Source organism: Trachemys scripta, chromosome 1, assembly GCF_013100865.1.
Source record: "Trachemys scripta elegans isolate TJP31775 chromosome 1, CAS_Tse_1.0, whole genome shotgun sequence".
Classification (NCBI taxonomy): Eukaryota; Metazoa; Chordata; order Testudines; family Emydidae; genus Trachemys; species Trachemys scripta.
This window is the reverse complement of record NC_048298.1, coordinates 91,245,519-91,265,456: the sequence shown is the minus strand read 5'-3', so window position 1 is coordinate 91,265,456 and position 19,938 is coordinate 91,245,519. Positions and strand designations below refer to the sequence as shown.

The window sequence follows — 19,938 nt, the reverse complement described above, 5'->3', positions numbered from 1 at the left end:
TGGGGTGGGAGATGAGATGGTTCCACCTTAAGACAGCTTAGATAGGTAAGAAATTTTGGTTAACTTAGCAATGTCTCAGGAGTGGTATCCTAGGGTTACCTATAGTCAACTAGATGGTTCAGGATCAGAGTTCAGAAGCAGTTTGATGAAGGTAGTTTCTCCCAAGAAGGCCACAACTTCATAACAAAGAACAATTTATTTTTTCCTTTACATACCATGTTACAGAACAATTCAGCTGAACACACAGAAGTGACAGGACACTTTATATGGAGATTTTTCCATTTTTAATATTTGGTTAAACAAAATACATCTCTGTAAACAAACCCAAGACAAGGCTATAACAAAACCAAACAAGCAAAAAAACAAACATGGGCTTCCCCACTCCTAAGCAGTGGGATTAGTCTGTTTCCCCTCCCTCTGTCACCACAGCACTATTCCCCAGGGATGTGATCATACAGTTTCCCTTTTCCTGAGCAGCTGGATCACACCCTTTCCCTGGGGGTTAAGCAGTGACATTAGATACAAATATAGGGAGGCAGCCCTACAATGTTTTTAAAACATCTTTGCATATTGTGCACTGATCCATTGGCTTGCGGCTTCCATGCAAACAGGGTCTCTCCAAAGTGCGATTTTAATCAGCATAGAAAATTCTTTTGCTGTTGATTTTTTTTCCCTTCCCTTTTAGAAAATGGCTTCAAGTCATAAGCAGAATTCCTGCTTGTGATGTGTTTAAAAATTCTGCCAGCTGGTTTTGGTCACTGGAATGTGGTGGTAAGAAGGAAGTAGGGCTCTTGTAGAAATAGAAACATTGGGTTTGGACTGTAGAATGTGCAGAAGAGCCACTGCCAATGTGTTGTCAGGAGGCTGCAGCATGGTGCCTGTAGGATGTCCAGGGTTGACCACACCATCACTCTTGTCCTGTTGCCACATGGCCTCTGTTTTCTGTTGCAAAGGGAAGGCTTTGGTGGTTTGTAAGTTTAGCTTCAGACACTGGCTTACCCAGGGTGGTTTCCATCACTGTTCTACACTTGCTGTTATAACCGGGAGGACAGCATGTGCATTAGGAAATGAGACAAACAGTCGTAACATATCTTGACCAGGAAGAGTCAATAGTAGTGTGAAATTCATCCCAAACTCACCCTTTCCTCTTTCTGCTGCGGAAGGAATGATTAAACTACACCCAGCACCTGGTGGCATAGGAAAAAACACTGAGTGAAAGAATTCTACTCAAGTCTCCCTGTCTCTTAGTCACTTTTCTCTGCAGGAGGGAACAGAGGGTGAGGTGATTCAGCAGTCAGGGGAATGTCTGTCAGCCAAAACCGAAGTACTTTGTTCAGCTACCATGCTAGCCAATCTGCCTTTACCATCAGGAAGACTCTCATGAACCCTGTACGCATCTCTCCCAGTAACTGCTGATGACGACAGGAGGCAGAGAAATCTAGAATTGCAATGCCTCTCTTTGATTTTGCTTTACGTAACTCCTAGTTTATTTGTAGAAGAGTTTCTCCACCCTCTTTCTTCCTCTCTCATGGCCATGGCTAGTCTTCCCCAGAGGAGGAAAATAAGAGGAAACGACTCCCTCCTTCCTCTTAAACACCTTCAGTTTTATTCCCTTCTCTGCAATCAGCTCCTGAACTAACAAGTGCACATACAGGAACAATTAAGATGTTATATACCGCACCAATGAAAACCCCCTACAAGCCTCCGGTGGCCTCTCTCACTCCAGATGTGATGCTTCTGCACCAGCCTAAACTTGTTACCACTTCTACTCCCTAATCAGCCTGCCCTGCACTATCCAAAGAAGCATCTAAGCCATCTGCATAACAAAAATCCCTAAAAACATTAGAGAAGAATCCCCCACCTACCTCAAGAGTTTCTTTAAAGATAGGTTGTCCCTAACCCTTGGCACAAACCCTCACTAAACAGGAGATTCTACAGAGCACCATACCATTGCTAGTGTTCAACAGTTTCCTGAGAGTCCCCCATGATTTGCAAATGTATCCAGCATAGTTTGCTTTGGGGGTAGAGACTGTTTCAGAGAGGAGGCAGCATGCTTGACACCTTCCATCCAAAGAAGTTTTGTTAAGTCTGGAGGGAGTAGCGTCCAACCACAATTAGTCTTTAAGATATTGGGGGTATGGGGAAGAATCAGCAGAGTGTTCCAAACACCTTATCCCCAAAGCTTATTTTAAAGAGCACTATGCAAGGTAATCAGTTTAAAAGCATAGAACTCCTTCTCCTCATTAAAAAGTGACTGGCTTCCTTCCTCCTCCATTTCGGCCCCCACAATACCCTATGCCACTGTCCTATTGCACCATCAATACAGAAAGAAAAGAGACCAATGAAAGGAAGTTCCAGAGGAAAAGAGCTAGGGCACCCATTATCCAGGCCAGAGGACATCAGGGGGTTGTGGGGGGAGGGACTGGAGCTGTAGTGAGAAAGGACAGGGCAAATCCAGGTCACATGTCAGCTCTCCAGCTCTGATGTGCTTCCACCTCCTCTGGCACCACCAGCAGAAGTTCACAGTTCTTTCCTCTCAGCTGGTGTTTCAAAAATTTCCTGTGGAAATGGGAAGAAGGGCAAAAGTGAGGTGAAACAACAACAAAATCCAGAATAAGTAGTATTGGCTCTGCAAAGCCCTATAGGAGTAAAGACTTATTAAATAAGCAGATGTGACAACATACGTAGGAAGATAATAGGTGAAGAGGTCATTTTTTACAAATCACTTTTCTTACAACTACATATTAAAATTCTAATTAGATCCATACACCACTTGGCAGGTTATTTCAGAACTACATGGGCATAGTTAACTTCATTATTAAGAGTTTATACAAAAAAATCTTGCCCGTTCTCCAAGGACACGCACACTTATTCTTGTGAATTGGCAAGATGTAGCGCGACTGAAACAAACTGACCTCTTTAAGTTTCAGAGATCAGCAATCTCATCAATTTCAAAGCACTTCCCCCTCCTCCCCCCCCAAGGTGGGGTGACTGGGAGGAAACAGAAGGATGACATGGTAAACCTAGTGACACAGAATGATTACTGGCAGTCTATGAACTGGGATCTGATGCATTTTTTTCAGCCTCTCTGACTCAGTGATTTACCCAATAGCAAAGATAGAAGGACAAATAATATGAAAATAAAAATTTTAAATTTCCCTTATATTTTGCCAAAAAAAGTTCCCAAAATGTTATACACAGGAATCATTCACTTAATGCTGAAATGCAACAATTTTGAGACTGAAACATTAACCATTCCAAACCAGCAGTATTAAGCAGCAATCATAGGAGTGAATTAATTCTCTACTGAAAGTTACACACATGGAATTTTAGGTTGTCAGGATGTCATTCAATTCACTAATTCTTGATTGGCACGACCAGCTCTACAGACGTTGCTAGAGCACAGTTCCCCGAACTGGAATCAATTTATCTGGGGCATCAAGGCTAATCATTATGGTTTTCGGCATGTGAGGAGCAAATGCCACAAATCTTCATTAACCATGAACGGTAAGAACCACAATTTTACACTCTAATGTGAAAGACATGGAAAATTTAGCACAAGCACAGAAGTGCCACCTGGATCTCAGAAAGAACAGGAAAATGGGCAGAGGCTCATTAGCCATTGTAGAAATGGTTTAAGGAAAAAAGCTGCATTTTTCAAATTAAATGCTCTCTCTGTTGGACACACACAATAACTGACTATCAGTGGAACCCTAACAAGTGCTCCCCATCTAAAGAAACATGATAGAGCATACTGGGTCGGTCCATTACAGGTGTCACCACAAATTAACCATCTGGGTTAATCTACAATCATCATGGTGACAAAACCAGCAGCCGTAGAAAGGAAGCCCAGGCTCTCCTGAACTTTGAAGTCTCCTATTAGCTAAATTGTTTTCTTAGCTTCACAGAAATGAGACACATGGGGTAAGATCCAGGAGGGGCATATGAATTTCATTCCCATTCTTCAGCCTTTGCTATCAGAATTCATGCCACTCTACCGTGGTGGTAAAGCATGAACTGTATTGTACCAGATACTAGGTGTTAAAGGCAGATGCTTAATTTGTAATAGGGCTAGGAGTAGGGGATTTTGATGGAAGGAGACTCACCTGAGCTCACTTTCACCTCCAATCCACTCTGGCATCTTGAGTTTGGAGTCGAGATTGTAGTAGGTGCCTCCCACCTCCCGGACGCAGATCCAGTGCTGTCGTTTAAGGGGGAGCTTCAGGGGACCCCAGCAGAGGCTGGAGGGCAGATTCATGATGAAGCCCATCACATTAGAGAGGGCAATGACATTAACATCCCTGGGCAAGCAGAGAGAGCAGAGATGGTATTCAGTTATTTCTCCTACTTCCTCGGTTATAAACCCTAGCACAAGGCAGCTATCTCCCAAACTATAGCAATTAAAAGCTAGTTCTTAGTACCTGCGCTTGTCCCACCAAACTGCTTCATAGCCTTTGGTCTGAAGCGCTGCCATGATGACATTCACATCGTAGTTCCCGTTTCCCAGCATGCTCTTCTTGTGTGGTGTCACCATGGTGTTGGGAGACAGTCTGTGAACACAAAGTGAAAGAATACTGTTGCAGGAGTTCATTGCATCCGTCTCCCAGGCTCACGCATCCATATTCTAGTTAGAAGTGGCACTGGTTGTTGTACCTGTATCCCATGCATTTTTAATACAAAGTTCAGCTGAAAGGTGAGGATTCAATGGGAAGGTTGTGCAATCCGATTTATTATACATCCTCACAGTTCAAAATCCCAATCGGACAACTGGCCGAGCCTGGCATCTTCAACCTGAACTAGTCTGTTCTCTCTTACCCAGCAGGCAGAGAAATTGACAAGGTATTGGTTCAGCCCTGACTAAAAAGGAAAAGGGTAATGTCATTTAGATGGGAAGCCTCCAAAGAGTACTGGTATTGACTGGGTCTGACCCTACTAAACTCATAAGAAAGGATGAGCTCACAGCACCCCAGAGTGGTTTGGCTGCTGGTATGTTTTCATGTTTGCCAAGGAAGAAGTACACATGTATATAAAATCCATCACTGTAGCATCTGGGAACCTATTAAAACAAGCAGTACCACCACTAGATGGACCAACTGTCAATGCTATTACAATAATAGCTCAACAGCTAAGCTTGCTGGTGAGTAAATCTCTCTTCGCTGCCATTTAAACATTCACTCAGAAGCTTGCCTAGACATTATTATTTGTTTGTATTATGATAGCACCGCAACAGCAGCCACAATCAGGATCAGGGTTCCATCATGTTATGTACTGTGCAAACATATAGGCAGACAGTCTCCCCACCAAAGAGCTTACAATCCCAATAAACAAGGCACAGGGCAAAGTAGGAAGGCATATATCATACAAGCAGGCCAGTTAGAGTGATGGTTGGCAAATATCCAGTTAATTACATTTTGTTATTGTTCTGTATTTTTTTTTTTTTTTAAATATGATTTGCAGTGAGGAGAAGGCAGGAAGGAATGAGGGAATAGGGAAGGGATGGAGGCAGCGAAAGGGAGAGGGGAGGAGTAACTGAGGAGGGCCAATAGCTGAGAAGTGCAGCTAACCGCAGAAGATCCATAAGAAAAAGGGGTGGGAGGCAGTTGGAGTAAGATAGTCAAATCAGCAGAGGTCAGATTGAAGAAATTAGTTTGATGACAACACTAGCATCCAAAGGTTGCTGCTTCCAGTGCTTCTGTGCCTGGCTCCAGCTGGAAAAGTCACCCACATATTAGCTCCATCCCCAGGAGCTCCTGCTCTTCCTCCCACATGGCTGGGGGAGCAGAGATGCCTGCTTGGTTCTTACACTGTGCCCTGAAGGCCATCAAACTTTGGTGCACAGCCAGATGGAACAATTTGTGCAGGCTAAGGCTGTCCACTAAAAATACCCTGATGCTAGAGCATTGCACCATAAAGCCCTTGACACCAGGAGGGGAGAGGCAGCTTTTCACATAACTAGGTCCCAAGCCATCAGGGCCTAAGTGGGCAGCATTTTGCACTAACATAAGCTTCTTGGTAGTCTTCAGAGGCAGCCACAGTAGCTTATGTTGGCATAATCCAACCCAAAAGTGATGGGCCTATAAAAGGGAGGGAAGGCTTGAAATAAGGTGTTAATAGGAAAGGCTACTAATACCACTGGTGTGTTTCTGAGCAAGGGTCAAATTACTGCTTCTTTCAACATGGTCAGCATATTACTGTGCCAAAAAGAGAGGCAGCAACACTCACAAGTAATTATGGTCCCAAAACTTCAACTGGCTTTTACTGGTCATACAAAAGCTGCATATCACACGTAGTTGGCCACAACTCTTCCAGGATATCCACTTCCAACACTTAACTGTACTTCTTCAAGAATATTGACTCTGCATATTTACACTCATATGACATGCAGGCTGGTGCTGCTAAGCATCATGATAATAGAAATAATAGCACCTAGAAGCCCCAATCACAGACCAGAACCCCACTGTGCTAGGCGCTGTACAAACAAAACAAAACACACACACAAAAAGAGAACAAGACCCTGCTCCAGAGAGCTTACATTCTATAAACAGTGCCCACATTTATAAGAGAGCTGTAAGGCTACAACCACTTTTGTTCTTTCCGGAGGAGTAGAATTCAGAGAAGAAAAGGAAAGTGGGAAGGTTGTATAAATATGTGGAGGTAACAAACAAACTGTTACCAGTGAGTAAAATTTCCTCTTTGAGAACTGCTTCTATGTATTCCTACTAGTGTGTGCACCTAGCATGTGGTGTAGAACCCACAGAGAGATCAGCTGAGTTTAATTACACAAGGAATGCAGAGCTGCACTCCCAAAACAGAGTATGCGATCTAGATTCCAAACTGTACAAATACAGCTGTGTACGTATACACGTAGAATTCCAGGTAGCTGTCCTACAGATTTATAAAATGGAATTGTTATGGAAGTATGTCACTGATGTGCAATAGCCTTAATGGAGTAAGCCCCAAGACCATAAGGTACTGTCATCCTGACTAATCAGGTCTCAGAACACAAACTAGTCCTCTTTGACAGATGTTGTGTGTATATGCAAATAGAAGACTCGACATCTAGGGTATGCAATTTAACTTCTTGTGAATAGGAATAAGGTCTGAAGAAGAATACCAGGACATGAGGTCCATACCAGGTCTAATCCAGATGGAAGTCTGGTCCCATATTTTGCAATATATTTGGGATGAATATGTAGGACACATTTTGTCTCTATGGAATACAATGAAGGGGGGTTCAACTATTAAAGCCTGCAATTCAATAACTCTTCTTGTAGATGTGATTACAGTTACAAAGGCCGTCTTTGGTGACTGGTAAGGACTCAAAGGGTAAGTCATTAGTTTTGTCACCACCAAGTTCGGATCCCATGTTCAATAAGTTCATTGTTTGGTGCGGATACATTCACTAAACCTCTAGGGAATCTAATGACACAGTGAGATGATTGAAGACAGTGGAACTGTCACCTGAAGCACAGTATGCTGAAGATGGCATGTAGTTCTTCAACCTCTCCTTGCCTTCAGTTAAGTTCAGCAAGTAATCCAAGATAGATACAATGGAGGCAAAGCATGGAGACAGGTTCTCTTCCACTGCCCATATGCAAAACCTCTTCCACTTCTGAGAAAGATCTTTCAACACAGAAGCCAAGTCCAATAGAAATGCATCCGTGATTAAGTTCTGTTCCTGTGCTGGAACAAAACCACCAGCACTTTTCATTGCGGACTACTGATGGACAGCTCCACTTCTTGATCAGTATGTTAATTATGGTCCATTTTGAAGACTACTCATTATAGTATTGTAGTCTGATTTAAGATTGGAAAAGAAAATGTGTTACAGTCAATCAAAGAAAGATATATGGGTGAGCCGGATACCATTCTCATGGGACTGCTGCTGTGTCTCAGAAGAGTAGCCATGGGAAAAAACACATCCCTGCTCATTGATACAGAACACTGCTATTGTGTTGTCAGCATATGGGGGCTACACAAACCTTGATCAATGGCAAAAAGGACTTTAGGTCACGTCCCCTGACATGAAGTTCCAGAACATTTATTTACATGGAGCTTGGCTTCTCACATATTCCAGACTATCAGATTCTGGTAATGGACCTCCAGCCTAAATTAGATTAATCTGCAATGACTACTATGGATAGAGATGGAGAATCAAAGGGGATTCCCTTTAGTATATTGATGGAGTTAAGTGACTTTCAGAGTAGTATTCACAAGCGCTCCCATGAAAATGTAGGAAAAGCATAAAATACTTTGAATTTTATCATAAAATCAAGACTATTGACTGGATTATTTCTTTTCATATTTAAACAAAAAACTCCATATTTAAAAAAGTTATCCAAAACTGCTGCAGGATTTGCACCACAGCGTGTCAGATCACAGGGACCTAGCTGCAGAATTTAGATCCAGCTTGCCAGAGTATACAGGACCTTGCCTGTGTGAAAATATAAAGGCAATAATATTTCATTCATAAATGAACACCAAGAATCACTCATTTGATCACAGAACACCACAGGAAGTAGACATAGGCTCTAACTTGCAGCTGTTTAGAAGTTTTTGGACAGAACTACATCAAATTTTTTTCATTCTGACCCATTTTTCAGTCCTCTCCTACCCTCCCCACTCTCAGGCCAACCACATGACCACAAGGCAAACAAAGTATTTTGATGGGAATAATTTACCTTTTAAAAAAACAGGAAGGGAGAAATTTGGGAAACACCAGGAAAGAGCATTGGGGAGGGAGAGACAATTACGGCTGGCCTATTACATAAGGGCATCTGCAACTGAGTCCTTGCACCCCAAAGCGACAGCCTGAACAGTATGAGGGACAGGAAATGGTGCGTGGTGTGGTGGTGGGGAAATAACGGTTTTTCCATCATTAATATAGGAGATGTGTGACAGAATAGAGAAGATGCCATGTCCAGCCTTCAGTAGTGTCAGATTCTGAACAACCTCCCTCTCCCCCTTGCCACTCACACAAAGGGTATTTCAGATACTCATCCCAGCAATAAAGTGCAAAAAGGGAACTAACAATGCCAGTGCAGGGTGCTCCCTACCTCTGGAAAATCTCTTGCAGTGTTTCCCGGGTGAAGGCGTTGCTGTCCTGGAAGACATTATTGAGGGCATGGAGAGCACACAGCTCCCTACGCTGTTTCTCATGGTAAATACGCAGTGGTGCCAGCTGTGGTGGCTCAGGAGACTCTGATTTGGTTTTGTCACCTTTCCATGGCACGCAACTCATTTTTTCATAGGGTAGTTGTGGGAAGATAGTGAGAAACAGAGGAGTCTGAAGTTTCTCCCCCCCCCCTCCGCAATCAAAACAAGAGCCCACTGATCCCTTCTTTTACAGGCAAATCCTGCTTCCAGCTGGCAAACCCTCTTGTGCTTCAGTTTGTTTAGTAATTGATTGCTTGCAAAAATCACGTAGGAATCTGTAACATTTTTTCCCTCCCCCCCTCCTCCCCCACCCCATAAAAAGTTGCTGTTGGGGTATTTCCTTCCCTCTGTCTCCTCCCCAAAAATATCAAAATAAGATTTAAATCCGCTTAGCATCAGGATACCAGCTGGAATTTATCACATCGCTCCTTTTCTTCCATCTCCTTTGGTCTGTTGCGCCGCTAAAAAGGGTCCAGAGCAGGCTGGGAAGAAATGCCCACCCCCAGGAAGCTAAACTAGGTAGGATGAGGCTAGTCTGAGAGGCCGTTTGCAGGAGCCTCGGGGGCGTCTCAGCTGCCTTTCTCCATCCCTTTGGGAGTGGCTGTGTCCTGAAAAGCAGATGCCAAGGGCTGGGGAGGGAAGCGGCCTCTCGCAAGGCGTGAGGGCGGGAGCTCCTCGCCAAGTCCTGCCACGCTCCTAAGCAGGGAAGAGAAGCCTCGATTAGCGCGTCGGAAAAAGCAGTGGCACAAAGCGCCTCGGGCCAGGGCAGGTTCCCGTGGGGCGGGGGGGGGATGGGAGCCCGCTCGAGGCATTTCTACCCCGATGCCCCCGGAGAGCAGCGGGAGCGGGCAGCCCCCACACGCTGGCGCCGAGTGCCAGGGCGCCCCCCACCAGCGCGGCCCTGAGGCGCCGTGCGGCCGGGGAGCGCTCGCCCCGCGCGGGGGGCGGCAGCGGGGCAGGGCCCGTTCCCCCGGGGGAGGGGGCGCTCCCCGCATGAGAGCGAAGCCCGAGGAGAGCCGGGGCACGGCGGGACCGGGCGGCTCCCCAGGGCGGGGGCTGGTCCCGCCCGGCGGGGAGATGCAGCGGCCGCGGTGTCCCCCTCCCGGGGAGCCCCCTACTCACCGCCTGCCGGCCCCGGATCAACAGCCACCCCCAGGTGTCCCCGCGCACGCGCGCGGCCAACCCGCCCCGCGTAAGGCGCGTGCTCTGGCCCTGCCCCGCACACGCTTACGCAGCCTCAACGCTCAGGGCGCCGTTCCATGCGAGGGATGACATCACCGCAATCTGCTCGCCTCATGTCCCGCAGCTGTGCCGAGTGCTGACCCGACTCCCCGCGGCCAGGGAGCACGAGCCTGCAGACTGGCCATGGGTTAGTCACCCACTGCATCAGCCTGTGTTGCTTGGTGCCCTGCTAGTGTATCGACCCTACAGGCCGCCGTGGATTACGGACCCCTTGTATTGGCCTGTTACTCTGCACGGTGCCTTGCCACTGCACAGAGTTTGAGCTGCAGCCCGGGCAGGAGCTGGACTCTCAGCACCACCATTTAACAGCTCCTGTAGCCATGCATGGTGTTTTGGGTTTGCACAGAGACTACAGCCTATGGATAGCTCAGAGACCCCCTTGCTCTAGCTCTCACAGTCTTCACACTGTTCTGGGATTGCATCCATTGGAAGCCCAAAGCAGGAATATTTTGTGAGGCCGCCCATACACAATGCCTTAATAAAAAGTGAATAGGGGGGCCCATTTTGCTGTTTGGAGCCTAAGCAATTGCTTAGTCTAATTATACCTAGTGCCAGCTCTGGGTTGCATAGATACTAGAATCATAGAATATTAGGGTTAGAAGAGATGCCAGGGAAGATAATGGAGCAAGTAATTAAGGAAATCATCTGCCAACACTTGGAAGGTGGTAAGGTGATAGGGAATAGCCAGCATGGATTTGTGAAGAACAAATCATGTCAAACCAATCTGATAGCTTTCTTTGATAGGATAACGAGCCTTGTGGATAAGGGTGAAGCGGTGGATGTGGTATACCTAGACTTTAGTAAGGCATTTGATACGGTCTCGCATGATATTCTTATCGATAAACTAGGCAAATACAAATTAGATGGGGCTACTATAAGGTGGGTGCATAACTGGTTGGATAACCGTACTCAGAGAGTTGTTATTAATGGTTCCCAATCCTGCTGGAAAGGCGTAACGAGTGGGGTACCGCAGGGGTCTGTTTTGGGACCGGCTCTGTTCAATATCTTCATCAACGACTTAGATATTGGCATAGAAAGTACGCTTATTAAGTTTGCGGATGATACCAAACTGGGAGGGATTGCAACTACTTTGGAGGACAGGGTCATAATTCAAAATGATCTGGACAAATTGGAGAAATGGTCTGAGTTAAACAGGATGAAGTTTAACAAAGACAAATGCAAAGTGCTCCACTTAGGAAGGAAAAATCAATTTCACACATACAGAATGGGAAAAGACTGTCTAGGAAGGAGTACGGCAGAAAGGGATCTAGGGGTTATAGTGGACCACAAGCTAAATATGAGTCAACAGTGTGATTCTGTTGCAAAAAAAGCAAACATGATTCTGGGATGCATTAACAGGTGTGTTGTGAGCAAGACACAAGAAGTCATTCTTCCGCTCTACTCTGCTCTGGTTAGGCCTCAGCTGGAGTATTGTGTCCAGTTCTGGGCGCCACATTTTAAAAAAGATGTGGAGAAATTGGAAAGGGTCCAAAGAAGAGCAACAAGAATGATTAAAGGTCTTGAGAACATGACCTATGAAGGAAGGCTGAAAGAACTGGGTTTGTTTAGTTTGGAAAAGAGAAGACTGAGAGGGGACATGATAGCAGTTTTCAGGTATCTAAAAGGGTGTCATAAGGAGGAGGGAGAGAACTTGTTCACCTTAGCCTCTAAGGATAGAACCAGAAACAATGGGTTTAAACTGCAGCAAGGGAGGTCTAGGTTGGACATTAGGAAAAAGTTCCTAACTGTCAGGGTGGTTAAACACTGGAACAAATTGCCTAGGGAGGTTGTGGAATCTCCGTCTCTGGAGATATTTAAGAGTAGGTTAGATAAATGTCTATTAGGGATGGTCTAGGCAGTATTTGGTCCTGCCATGCGGGCAGGGGACTGGACTCGATGACCTCTCGAGGTCCCTTCCAGTCCTATAATCTATGAATCTATGAATCCCCTGCTCAAAGCAGGACCAACACCAACTAAATCATATTGCAGCTTTCTAACTCTGACCCTTTCTGTTTCCTCCTTTTGCACATCTCCCCTTCATATGTGATGTAACTAACATGCAATAACAGTAAAGTCTGGTCTACACTACGGGTTTAGGTCGACTTTAGCAGCGTTAAACCGAATTAAGCCTGGACACGTCCACACAACGAGGCCCTTTCTTTCGACTTAAAGGGCCCTTTAAACCGGTTTCTTTACACCACCTCCGACGAGGGGATTAGCGATAAAACCGGCCTTTGCGGGTCGGAATTGGGGTAGTGTGGACGGAATTCGATGTTATTGGCCTCCGGGAGCTATCCCACAGTGCTTCATTGTGACCGCTCTGGACAGCGCTCTCAACTCAGATGCACTGACCAGGTAGACAGGAAAAGACCCGCGAAGGTTTGAATTTCATTTCCTGTTTGCCCAGCGTGGAGAGCACAGGTGACCACGCAGAGCTCATCAGCACAGGTAACCGTCATGGAGTCCTCCCAGGATCGCAAAAGAGCTCCAGCATGGACCGAACGGGAGGTACGAGATCTGCTCGCCATATGGGGAGATGAAGCAGTGATAGCTGAACTCCGTAGCAGTAAAAGAAATGGAAAAGTATTAGAAAAGATCTCCAAGGCCATGAAGGACCGAGGCCATAACAGGGACACACAGCAGTGCCGCGTGAAAATTAAGGAGCTAAGGCAAGCCTACCACAAAGCCAGAGAAGCAAACGGAAGGTCCGGGGCAGAGCCGCAAACTTGCCGCTACTACGCGGAGCTGCATGCGATCCTAGGGGGTGCAGCCACCACTACCCCAACCGTGTGCTATGACTCTCTCACTGGAGAAACACACAGGGAAGACGGTTCGGGGAACGAGGAAGATGACGATGGAGGTACTGTAGGTAGCTCACAGCAGCAAGGAAGCGGAGAAACCGGTTTCCCCAACAGCCAGGATATGTTTGTGACACTGGACCTGGAACCAGTAACCCCCGAACTCACCCAAGACCCTCAGGGCACACAGGAGACCTCTGGTGAGTGTAACTTTGTAAATATTTGTAAACATTACAAAAAAAAGCAAGCAAGTCTGTTAACGTGTATGGGGATGGAGCGGAAATCCTCCAGGGACATCTCCAGAAAGCTCTCCTGGTTGAAATGGGGTGATTTTATTAAGGGGGACATTCAGAGGCGCCCGTTCCTGCTATTCGGACCAGAAATGTTCCCCGCTGTTAACCACGCGGTGGGGGGGAGGGGTGAAGTGATCATCCCAGAGAATCGTGTGTGTGTGTGTGTGGGGGGTGGTTTACTTGTGTTTGTGCCGCATGTTAACCGGGAAACCGCAGCCCCCTCCTTTTACATTGAAACCCCATTTTAAATGGACAACCCAATTCATCCTTGAGATGGGAAATGCGCTGCTGTTTGCAACCTTTCCCGCATGTTAAGAAGGTTAAATAAGCCAAAACACTGTGGCCTACGATGGCTGCCTGCAAGCCGAAATATGCGACCTTGTAATGAAAGAGTGTACCCATTGTTCCCTAAAATGTGTCTTTTTTAACCACCTCTCCCTTCTCCTCCACCAGCTGCAAATGTTTCTCCTTCGCAGAGGCTCGTGAACATTAGAAAGAGAAAACGTAAGACGAGGGACGAGATGTTCACGGAGCTGCAGATGTCCTCCCACGCTGATAGAGCACAGCAGAATGCGTGGAGGCAGTCAATGTCGGAGATGAGAAAAGTCCAACATGAACGAGAGGAGAGGTGGCGGGCTGAAGACGATAGGTGGCGTCAGCTTGCAGACAGACGGCAAGAGGCAATGCTCCGTCTGCTGGAGCATCAAAGTGATATGCTCGAGCGTATGGTTGAGTTGCAGGAAAGGCAGCAGGAGCAGAGACCGCCGCTACAGCCCCTGTGTAACCAACAGCCCTCCTCCCCAAGTTCCATAGCCTCGTCACCCAGACGCCCAAGAACACGGTGGGGGGGCCTCCGTCCACCCAGTCACTCCACCCCAGATGATCGCCCAAGCATCAGAAGGCTGGGCTTCAATAAGAGTTAAAGTTTTAAAATGCAGTGTGTCCTTTTCCATCCCTCCTCCCCCACCCATCCCTGCTACCTTGGCAATTATCCCCCTACCTCTGTAAGGAACTAATAAAGAATGCATGAATGTGAAAAAACAATGACTTTATTGCCTCTGCAAGCGGGAGGGGAGGGGAGGGTGGGGTGGGGTGGTTGGTTTACAGGGAAGTAGAGTGAACCGGGTCGGGGGGGGGGGTTGGAGGGTTCATCAAGGAGAAACAAACAGAAGTTTCACACAGTAGCCTGGCCAGTCACAAAACTCGTTTTCAAAGCTTCTCTGATGCGCACCGCGCCCTGCTGTGCTCCTCTAACCGCCCTGGTGTCTGGCTGCGCGTAATCAGCGGCCAGGCGAGTTGCCTCAACCTCCCACCCCGCCATAAATGTCTCCCCCTTACTCTCACAGATATTGTGGAGCGCACAGCAAGCAGCAATAACAATGGGGATATTCTTTTCGCTGAGGTCTGAGCGAGTCAGTAAGCTGCGCCAGCGCGCTTTTAAACGTCCAAATGCACATTCCACCACCATTCGGCACTTGCTCAGCCTGTAGTTGAACAGGTCCTGACTCCTGTCCAGGCTGCCTGTGTATGGCTTCATGAGCCATGGCATTAAGGGGTAGGCTGGGTCCCCAAGGATCACGATAGGCATTTCAACATCCCCAATGGTCACTTTCTGGTCCGGGAAGAAAGTCCCTTCCTCCAGCTTTCGAAACAGAGCAGAGTTCCTGAAGACGCGAGCATCATGTACCTTTCCCGGCCATCCCACGTTGATGTTGGTGAAACGTCCCTTGTGATCCACCAGGGCTTGCAGCAGCATTGAAAAGTACCCCTTGCGGTTTATGTAGTCGGTGGCTTGGTGCTCCGGTGACAAGATAGGGATATGGGTTCCGTCTATGGCCCCGCCACAGTTTGGGAATCCCATTTCAGCAAAACCATCCACTATTGACTGCACGTTGCCCAGAGTCACTACCCTTGCTATCACCAGGTCTTTCATTGCCCTGGCAAATTGGATCACAGCAGCCCCCACAGTAGATTTGCCCACTCCAAATTGATTCCCGACTGACCGGTAGCTGTCTGGCGTTGCAAGCTTCCACAGGGCTATTGCCACTCGCTTCTCAACTGTGAGGGCTGCTCTCATCTTGGTATCCTGGCGTTTCAGGGCAGGGGAAAGCAAGTCACAAAGTTCCATGAAAGTGCCCTTACGCATGCGAAAGTTTCGCAGCCACTGGGAATCGTCCCATACCTGCAGCACGATGCGGTCCCACCAGTCTGTGCTTGTTTCCCGGGCCCAGAATCGGCGTTCCACGGTATCAACCTGCCCCAGTAACACCATGATTTCCACATTGCTGGGGCCTGTGCCTTGTGAGAGGTCTATGGCCATGTCAATTTCCTCATCACTCTCGTCGCCGCGCTGCAATCGCCTCCTCGCCTGGTCCGGGTTTCGCCTTGGCATGTTCTGGCTCTGCATGTACTCCAGGACAATGCGCGTGGTGTTCATAGTGCTCATAATTGCCGCGGTGATCTGAGCGGGCTCCATGATCCCAGTGCTAGCTATGGCGCCTGGTCAGAAAAAAGGCGCGAAAGTAGTATCTGATGGACCAGGAGAAGGAGGGCGGGAGGGAGGGAGGGCCGAGTGACGACATGGCGTACAGGTACAGGAACAGGGAGAAACACAAACAACTGTCACACAGAATGGTCCCCCCAAAGATTAAACTGGAAACCCTGGGCTTAGCAGGCCGTTGATTTCACGGAGGAAGGGGAAGCAAATGAACACAGAACAAATCTATTTTTTACATCTTAAGGTGGCAGCCGACGCTGCAGCATGAGTGACAGCCATACCAGTATGACGATGACGGGTACCAATCATAATATGCCATCATCTGCCAAAAGGCAAGGGGCTGCTGCTGTGTAGCAATGCAGCCCCACGTCTGCCAGCCCCACGTCCGCCAGCACCCAGCATCGCCCTCGGCCTCTTCTGGGTGCTTAGCAGACAATATTGGGCAATTGGCAGAAAATAGTATATTATGACTGGTAACCGTCATCATCGAAACAGTAGCATGTCTGCCCAGGTGGCCATGATTGACAGCCATACCAGTACGACGACGACGGGTACCAGTCATAATATACCATCGCCTGCAAGGGGCTGGTGCAATGCAGCACTACGGCTGCCAGCCCCACGGCTATCACTCATGCTACACCGTCTACCGCCAAAAGGCAGTTAGCAGCTGCTGCTGTGTAGCAATGCAGTCCCACGTCTGCCGGCACCCAGAGGACATATGGTGACGGTGAGCTCAGCTGAGCTGAGCGGGCTCCATGCTTGCCGTGGTATGTTGTCTGCACAGGTAACCCAGGTAAAAAGGCGCGAATCTATTGTCTGCCGTTGCTGTGACGAGGGGGGAGGGGCCTGACGACATGTACCCAGAACCGCCCGCGACACTGTTTTGCATCATCCGGGCATTGGGATCTCAACCCAGAATTCAAAGAAAAGGCGCGAACCGCTTCTCGGCTCGAGCTGTGGCGCAAACGTAGTATCTGACGGCCTAGGGGAAGGAGGGAGGGGGGCCGAGTGACGACATGGCGTACAGGCACAGGGAATTAAAATAAAGAACGGTGGCTGTGCATCAGGGAGAGACACAAACAACTGTCACAGACTGGTCCCCCCCAAAGATTAAACTGAAAACCCTGTTGACGGAGGGAGGGGGAAGCAAATGAATACAGAGAAAATCTATTTTTTACATCTTAAGACGACGGTGCAGCGTGACTGATAGCCCTCGGCATCTTTCTGGGTGCTTGGCAGCAAATACTGGGCGGTGTATGACGATGGTCTTCAGGCCTATTGCACGAGCTGCTGCTCAGGGAAGACTCTGCTAACGTGCGATGACCCGACTTGTAATAGGCCGGCTAACAGTCATAATACACCATTTACTGCCAAAAGGCAAGCCCCACGGCTGCCAGCACCCAGATCGCCGATGAAGGCTACCAGTCTACTGCACCGTCTACCGCCAAAAGGCAGTTAGCAGCTGCTGCTGTGTAGCAATGCAGTCCCACGTCTGCCGGCACCCAGAGGACATATGGTGATGGTGAGCTCAGCTGTGCTGAGCGGGCTCCATGTTGTCTGCACAGGTAACCCAGGTAACCCAGATAAAAAGGCGCGAATCTATTGTCTGCCGTTGCTGTGACGGGGGAGGGAGGGGCCTGACGACATGTACCCAGAACCGCCCGCGACACTGTTTTGCATCATCCGGGCATTGGGATCTCAACCCAGAATTCCAAGGGGCGGCAGAGACTGCGGGAACTGTGGGATAGCTGTGGGATAGCTACCCATAGTGCAATGCTCCGGAAGTCGACGCTAGCCTCGTACTGTGGACGCGGTCTGCCGACTAGAGCACCTAGAGCATTTTATTGTGTGGACATACACAATCGGCTGTATACAACCGATTTCAATAAAACCGGCTTCTATAAATTCGAACTAATTTCGTAGTGTAGACATAATGTAATACTTTCTACTGTGGTGATGAACCCTGAAGAAGAGTGTGAGTAATTTGTTGTTGCTGGGTTGCAGTTTTCTTTATTTTTAAATTAAACCAATGTCTGGAATGTTGCAAGCACAATTCTGGCAGGGAGCTCATATCTGGATGACATGCTTAACCCTTTGGATACCTCTGGATTTACAGTGGGAACATCTTAAACTGGCAAACACACAATCTGCATATATGGCTCAGCCCTAACCTGGAGTTACTTCTCTGGGGTCAAGTATCAGGGGGTAGCCGTGTTAGTCTGTATCTACAAAAACAACAAGGAGTCTGGTGGCACCTTAAAGACTAACAGATTTATTTGGGCATAAGCTTCCAAAGAAGTGAGGTTTTTACCCACAAAAGCTTATGCCCAAATAAATCTGTTAGTCTTTAAGGAGCCACCAGACTCCTTGTTGTTTCTCTGGTGTGTGACAGAAGTTCAGTTTCCATAGGGATATACCAGATCAGATTCAGTGATTTATCTAGTTGGATATCCTGTTAATGGTAAAAGAACAGGAGTACTTAAGTTGTGGCACCTTAGAGACTAACAAATTTAGTTAAGCATAAGCTTTCGTGGACTACAGCCCACTTCTTTGGATGCATATATGCCACAAGTACTCCTGTTCTTTTTGCGGATATAGACTAACACGGCTGCTACTCTGAAACCTGTTAATGATATTACAATCTGGGAGCATTATAATTCTGTTGGCAAGTTAATGATAGAAGGTAAGGTGGCGTCATTTGATTTGTAAAAATCTACAAAAACATTATTTCAATGGTGTCACCCTCTGCAGCATAACAAAGGGCACTCAATCCCTGCCTTCACCACACATTCTCAGCTCCAGGCCCTCTGGGTGGAGGAAATGTTGATAGTATAATGTTGTTGGAACTGGGTTGAGTTGGGTATCATTTGAAAGCCCTTTCTCCCATGAACACAATGGTACCAAATGTGACAAACCCATGTATTTGTACCTGCTCCTGTATTTTCCACTTCATGCATCTGATTAAGTGGGTTCTAGCCCACGAAAGCTTATGCCCAAATAAAATACATGCAGCCCTCACATAATTAAACTGTGACTATCAACTGACAGTACTGTGTTATTAGTTAATGCTCAGAATATGATAGCTGATTGATTTTTTTTTAATGTTGCAGATTACTGTGCATGGAAGGAGTGCTTCAACTTGATTTGCCATCATCGGCAAAAAAAGAAAGGTTCTATGGTATTGATTATCAGCTTTGTTTATTACACCAAAAGAGTTGTAATGAGGCACTAGTTATGATGTCCGCATGCAGCCAGAAGTTACTGGAATCAATCCACAAATGTATGCACAAAGTTACATAACGTATATTACATAACATAATGATAATCCCAAAGTAATTTATTACAAAATCTGTGTTTTTTCTTTGGTCTTGATCATTTTTAGGCATCAATGGAGAGACAAAGATTACTGACTAGTAGCTGAATCTTTGGAGAATACTAGTGCAGAGGACCTGGGGCCATGGTGAGGACCATGGGGCCAGGTGAGGAAGAACCGAATATGTGGGGGATGGACAGAGTGGGGCACATGGGGCTGCTGGAGGGTCATATAGTCTTGTGTTCAGAAAGGCTTGTGAGAGGGACAGATTGGGGCAGGGGCACAGGAGATACTGAGGTAACAGCCAGGGGCTGAATGGGAGTAGGGGTGCAGGGACACAGGGGAACCAGGAGGTGCAAGGACACATGGGGACAGAAGGGAGGAAGGTGTCTGAGTGGGGGTGCAGGAGGGTAGGACTGGCTGAGTGGGAATGCAGGGACACATGGGGACAGGGGAAGCGGGGTGGCTGAGTGGGGGTGCAGGGAGACATGAGGGAGTGGGGTGCATGGACATATGGGGACGGGAGGCATGCAAGGACACATGGGGACAGGGGCAGATGTGCCTGATTGAATGAGAGAGGCTAGGGGTCAGCCCGGGTCTGTGTGGGGCAGCCTCCCCAACTCCCTAACAATCCCTCCC

At 47.4% G+C, this 19,938-nt stretch overlaps 1 protein-coding gene across 2 annotated transcripts; it reads right to left on the bottom strand.

The window, feature by feature from the left end:
* Positions 1 to 177: 177 nt before the first annotated feature.
* JOSD1 (Josephin domain containing 1) lies at positions 178 to 9,446 on the bottom strand. Of its 2 annotated transcripts, none has more exons than XM_034776525.1 (4): positions 9,057 to 9,446; positions 4,422 to 4,550; positions 4,107 to 4,301; positions 178 to 2,559 (listed from the first exon to the last, which is right to left on the bottom strand). In XM_034776525.1, exons 1-4 carry the CDS (start codon positions 9,239 to 9,241, stop codon positions 2,460 to 2,462), a joined length of 609 nt encoding a protein of 202 aa, XP_034632416.1. In that variant the 5' UTR covers positions 9,242 to 9,446; the 3' UTR covers positions 178 to 2,459. The 2 variants fall into 2 exon arrangements, with proteins under 2 accessions (XP_034632416.1, XP_034632425.1); XM_034776534.1 differs by having other exon boundaries at positions 9,032 to 9,132.
* Positions 9,447 to 19,938: the final 10,492 nt, after the last annotated feature.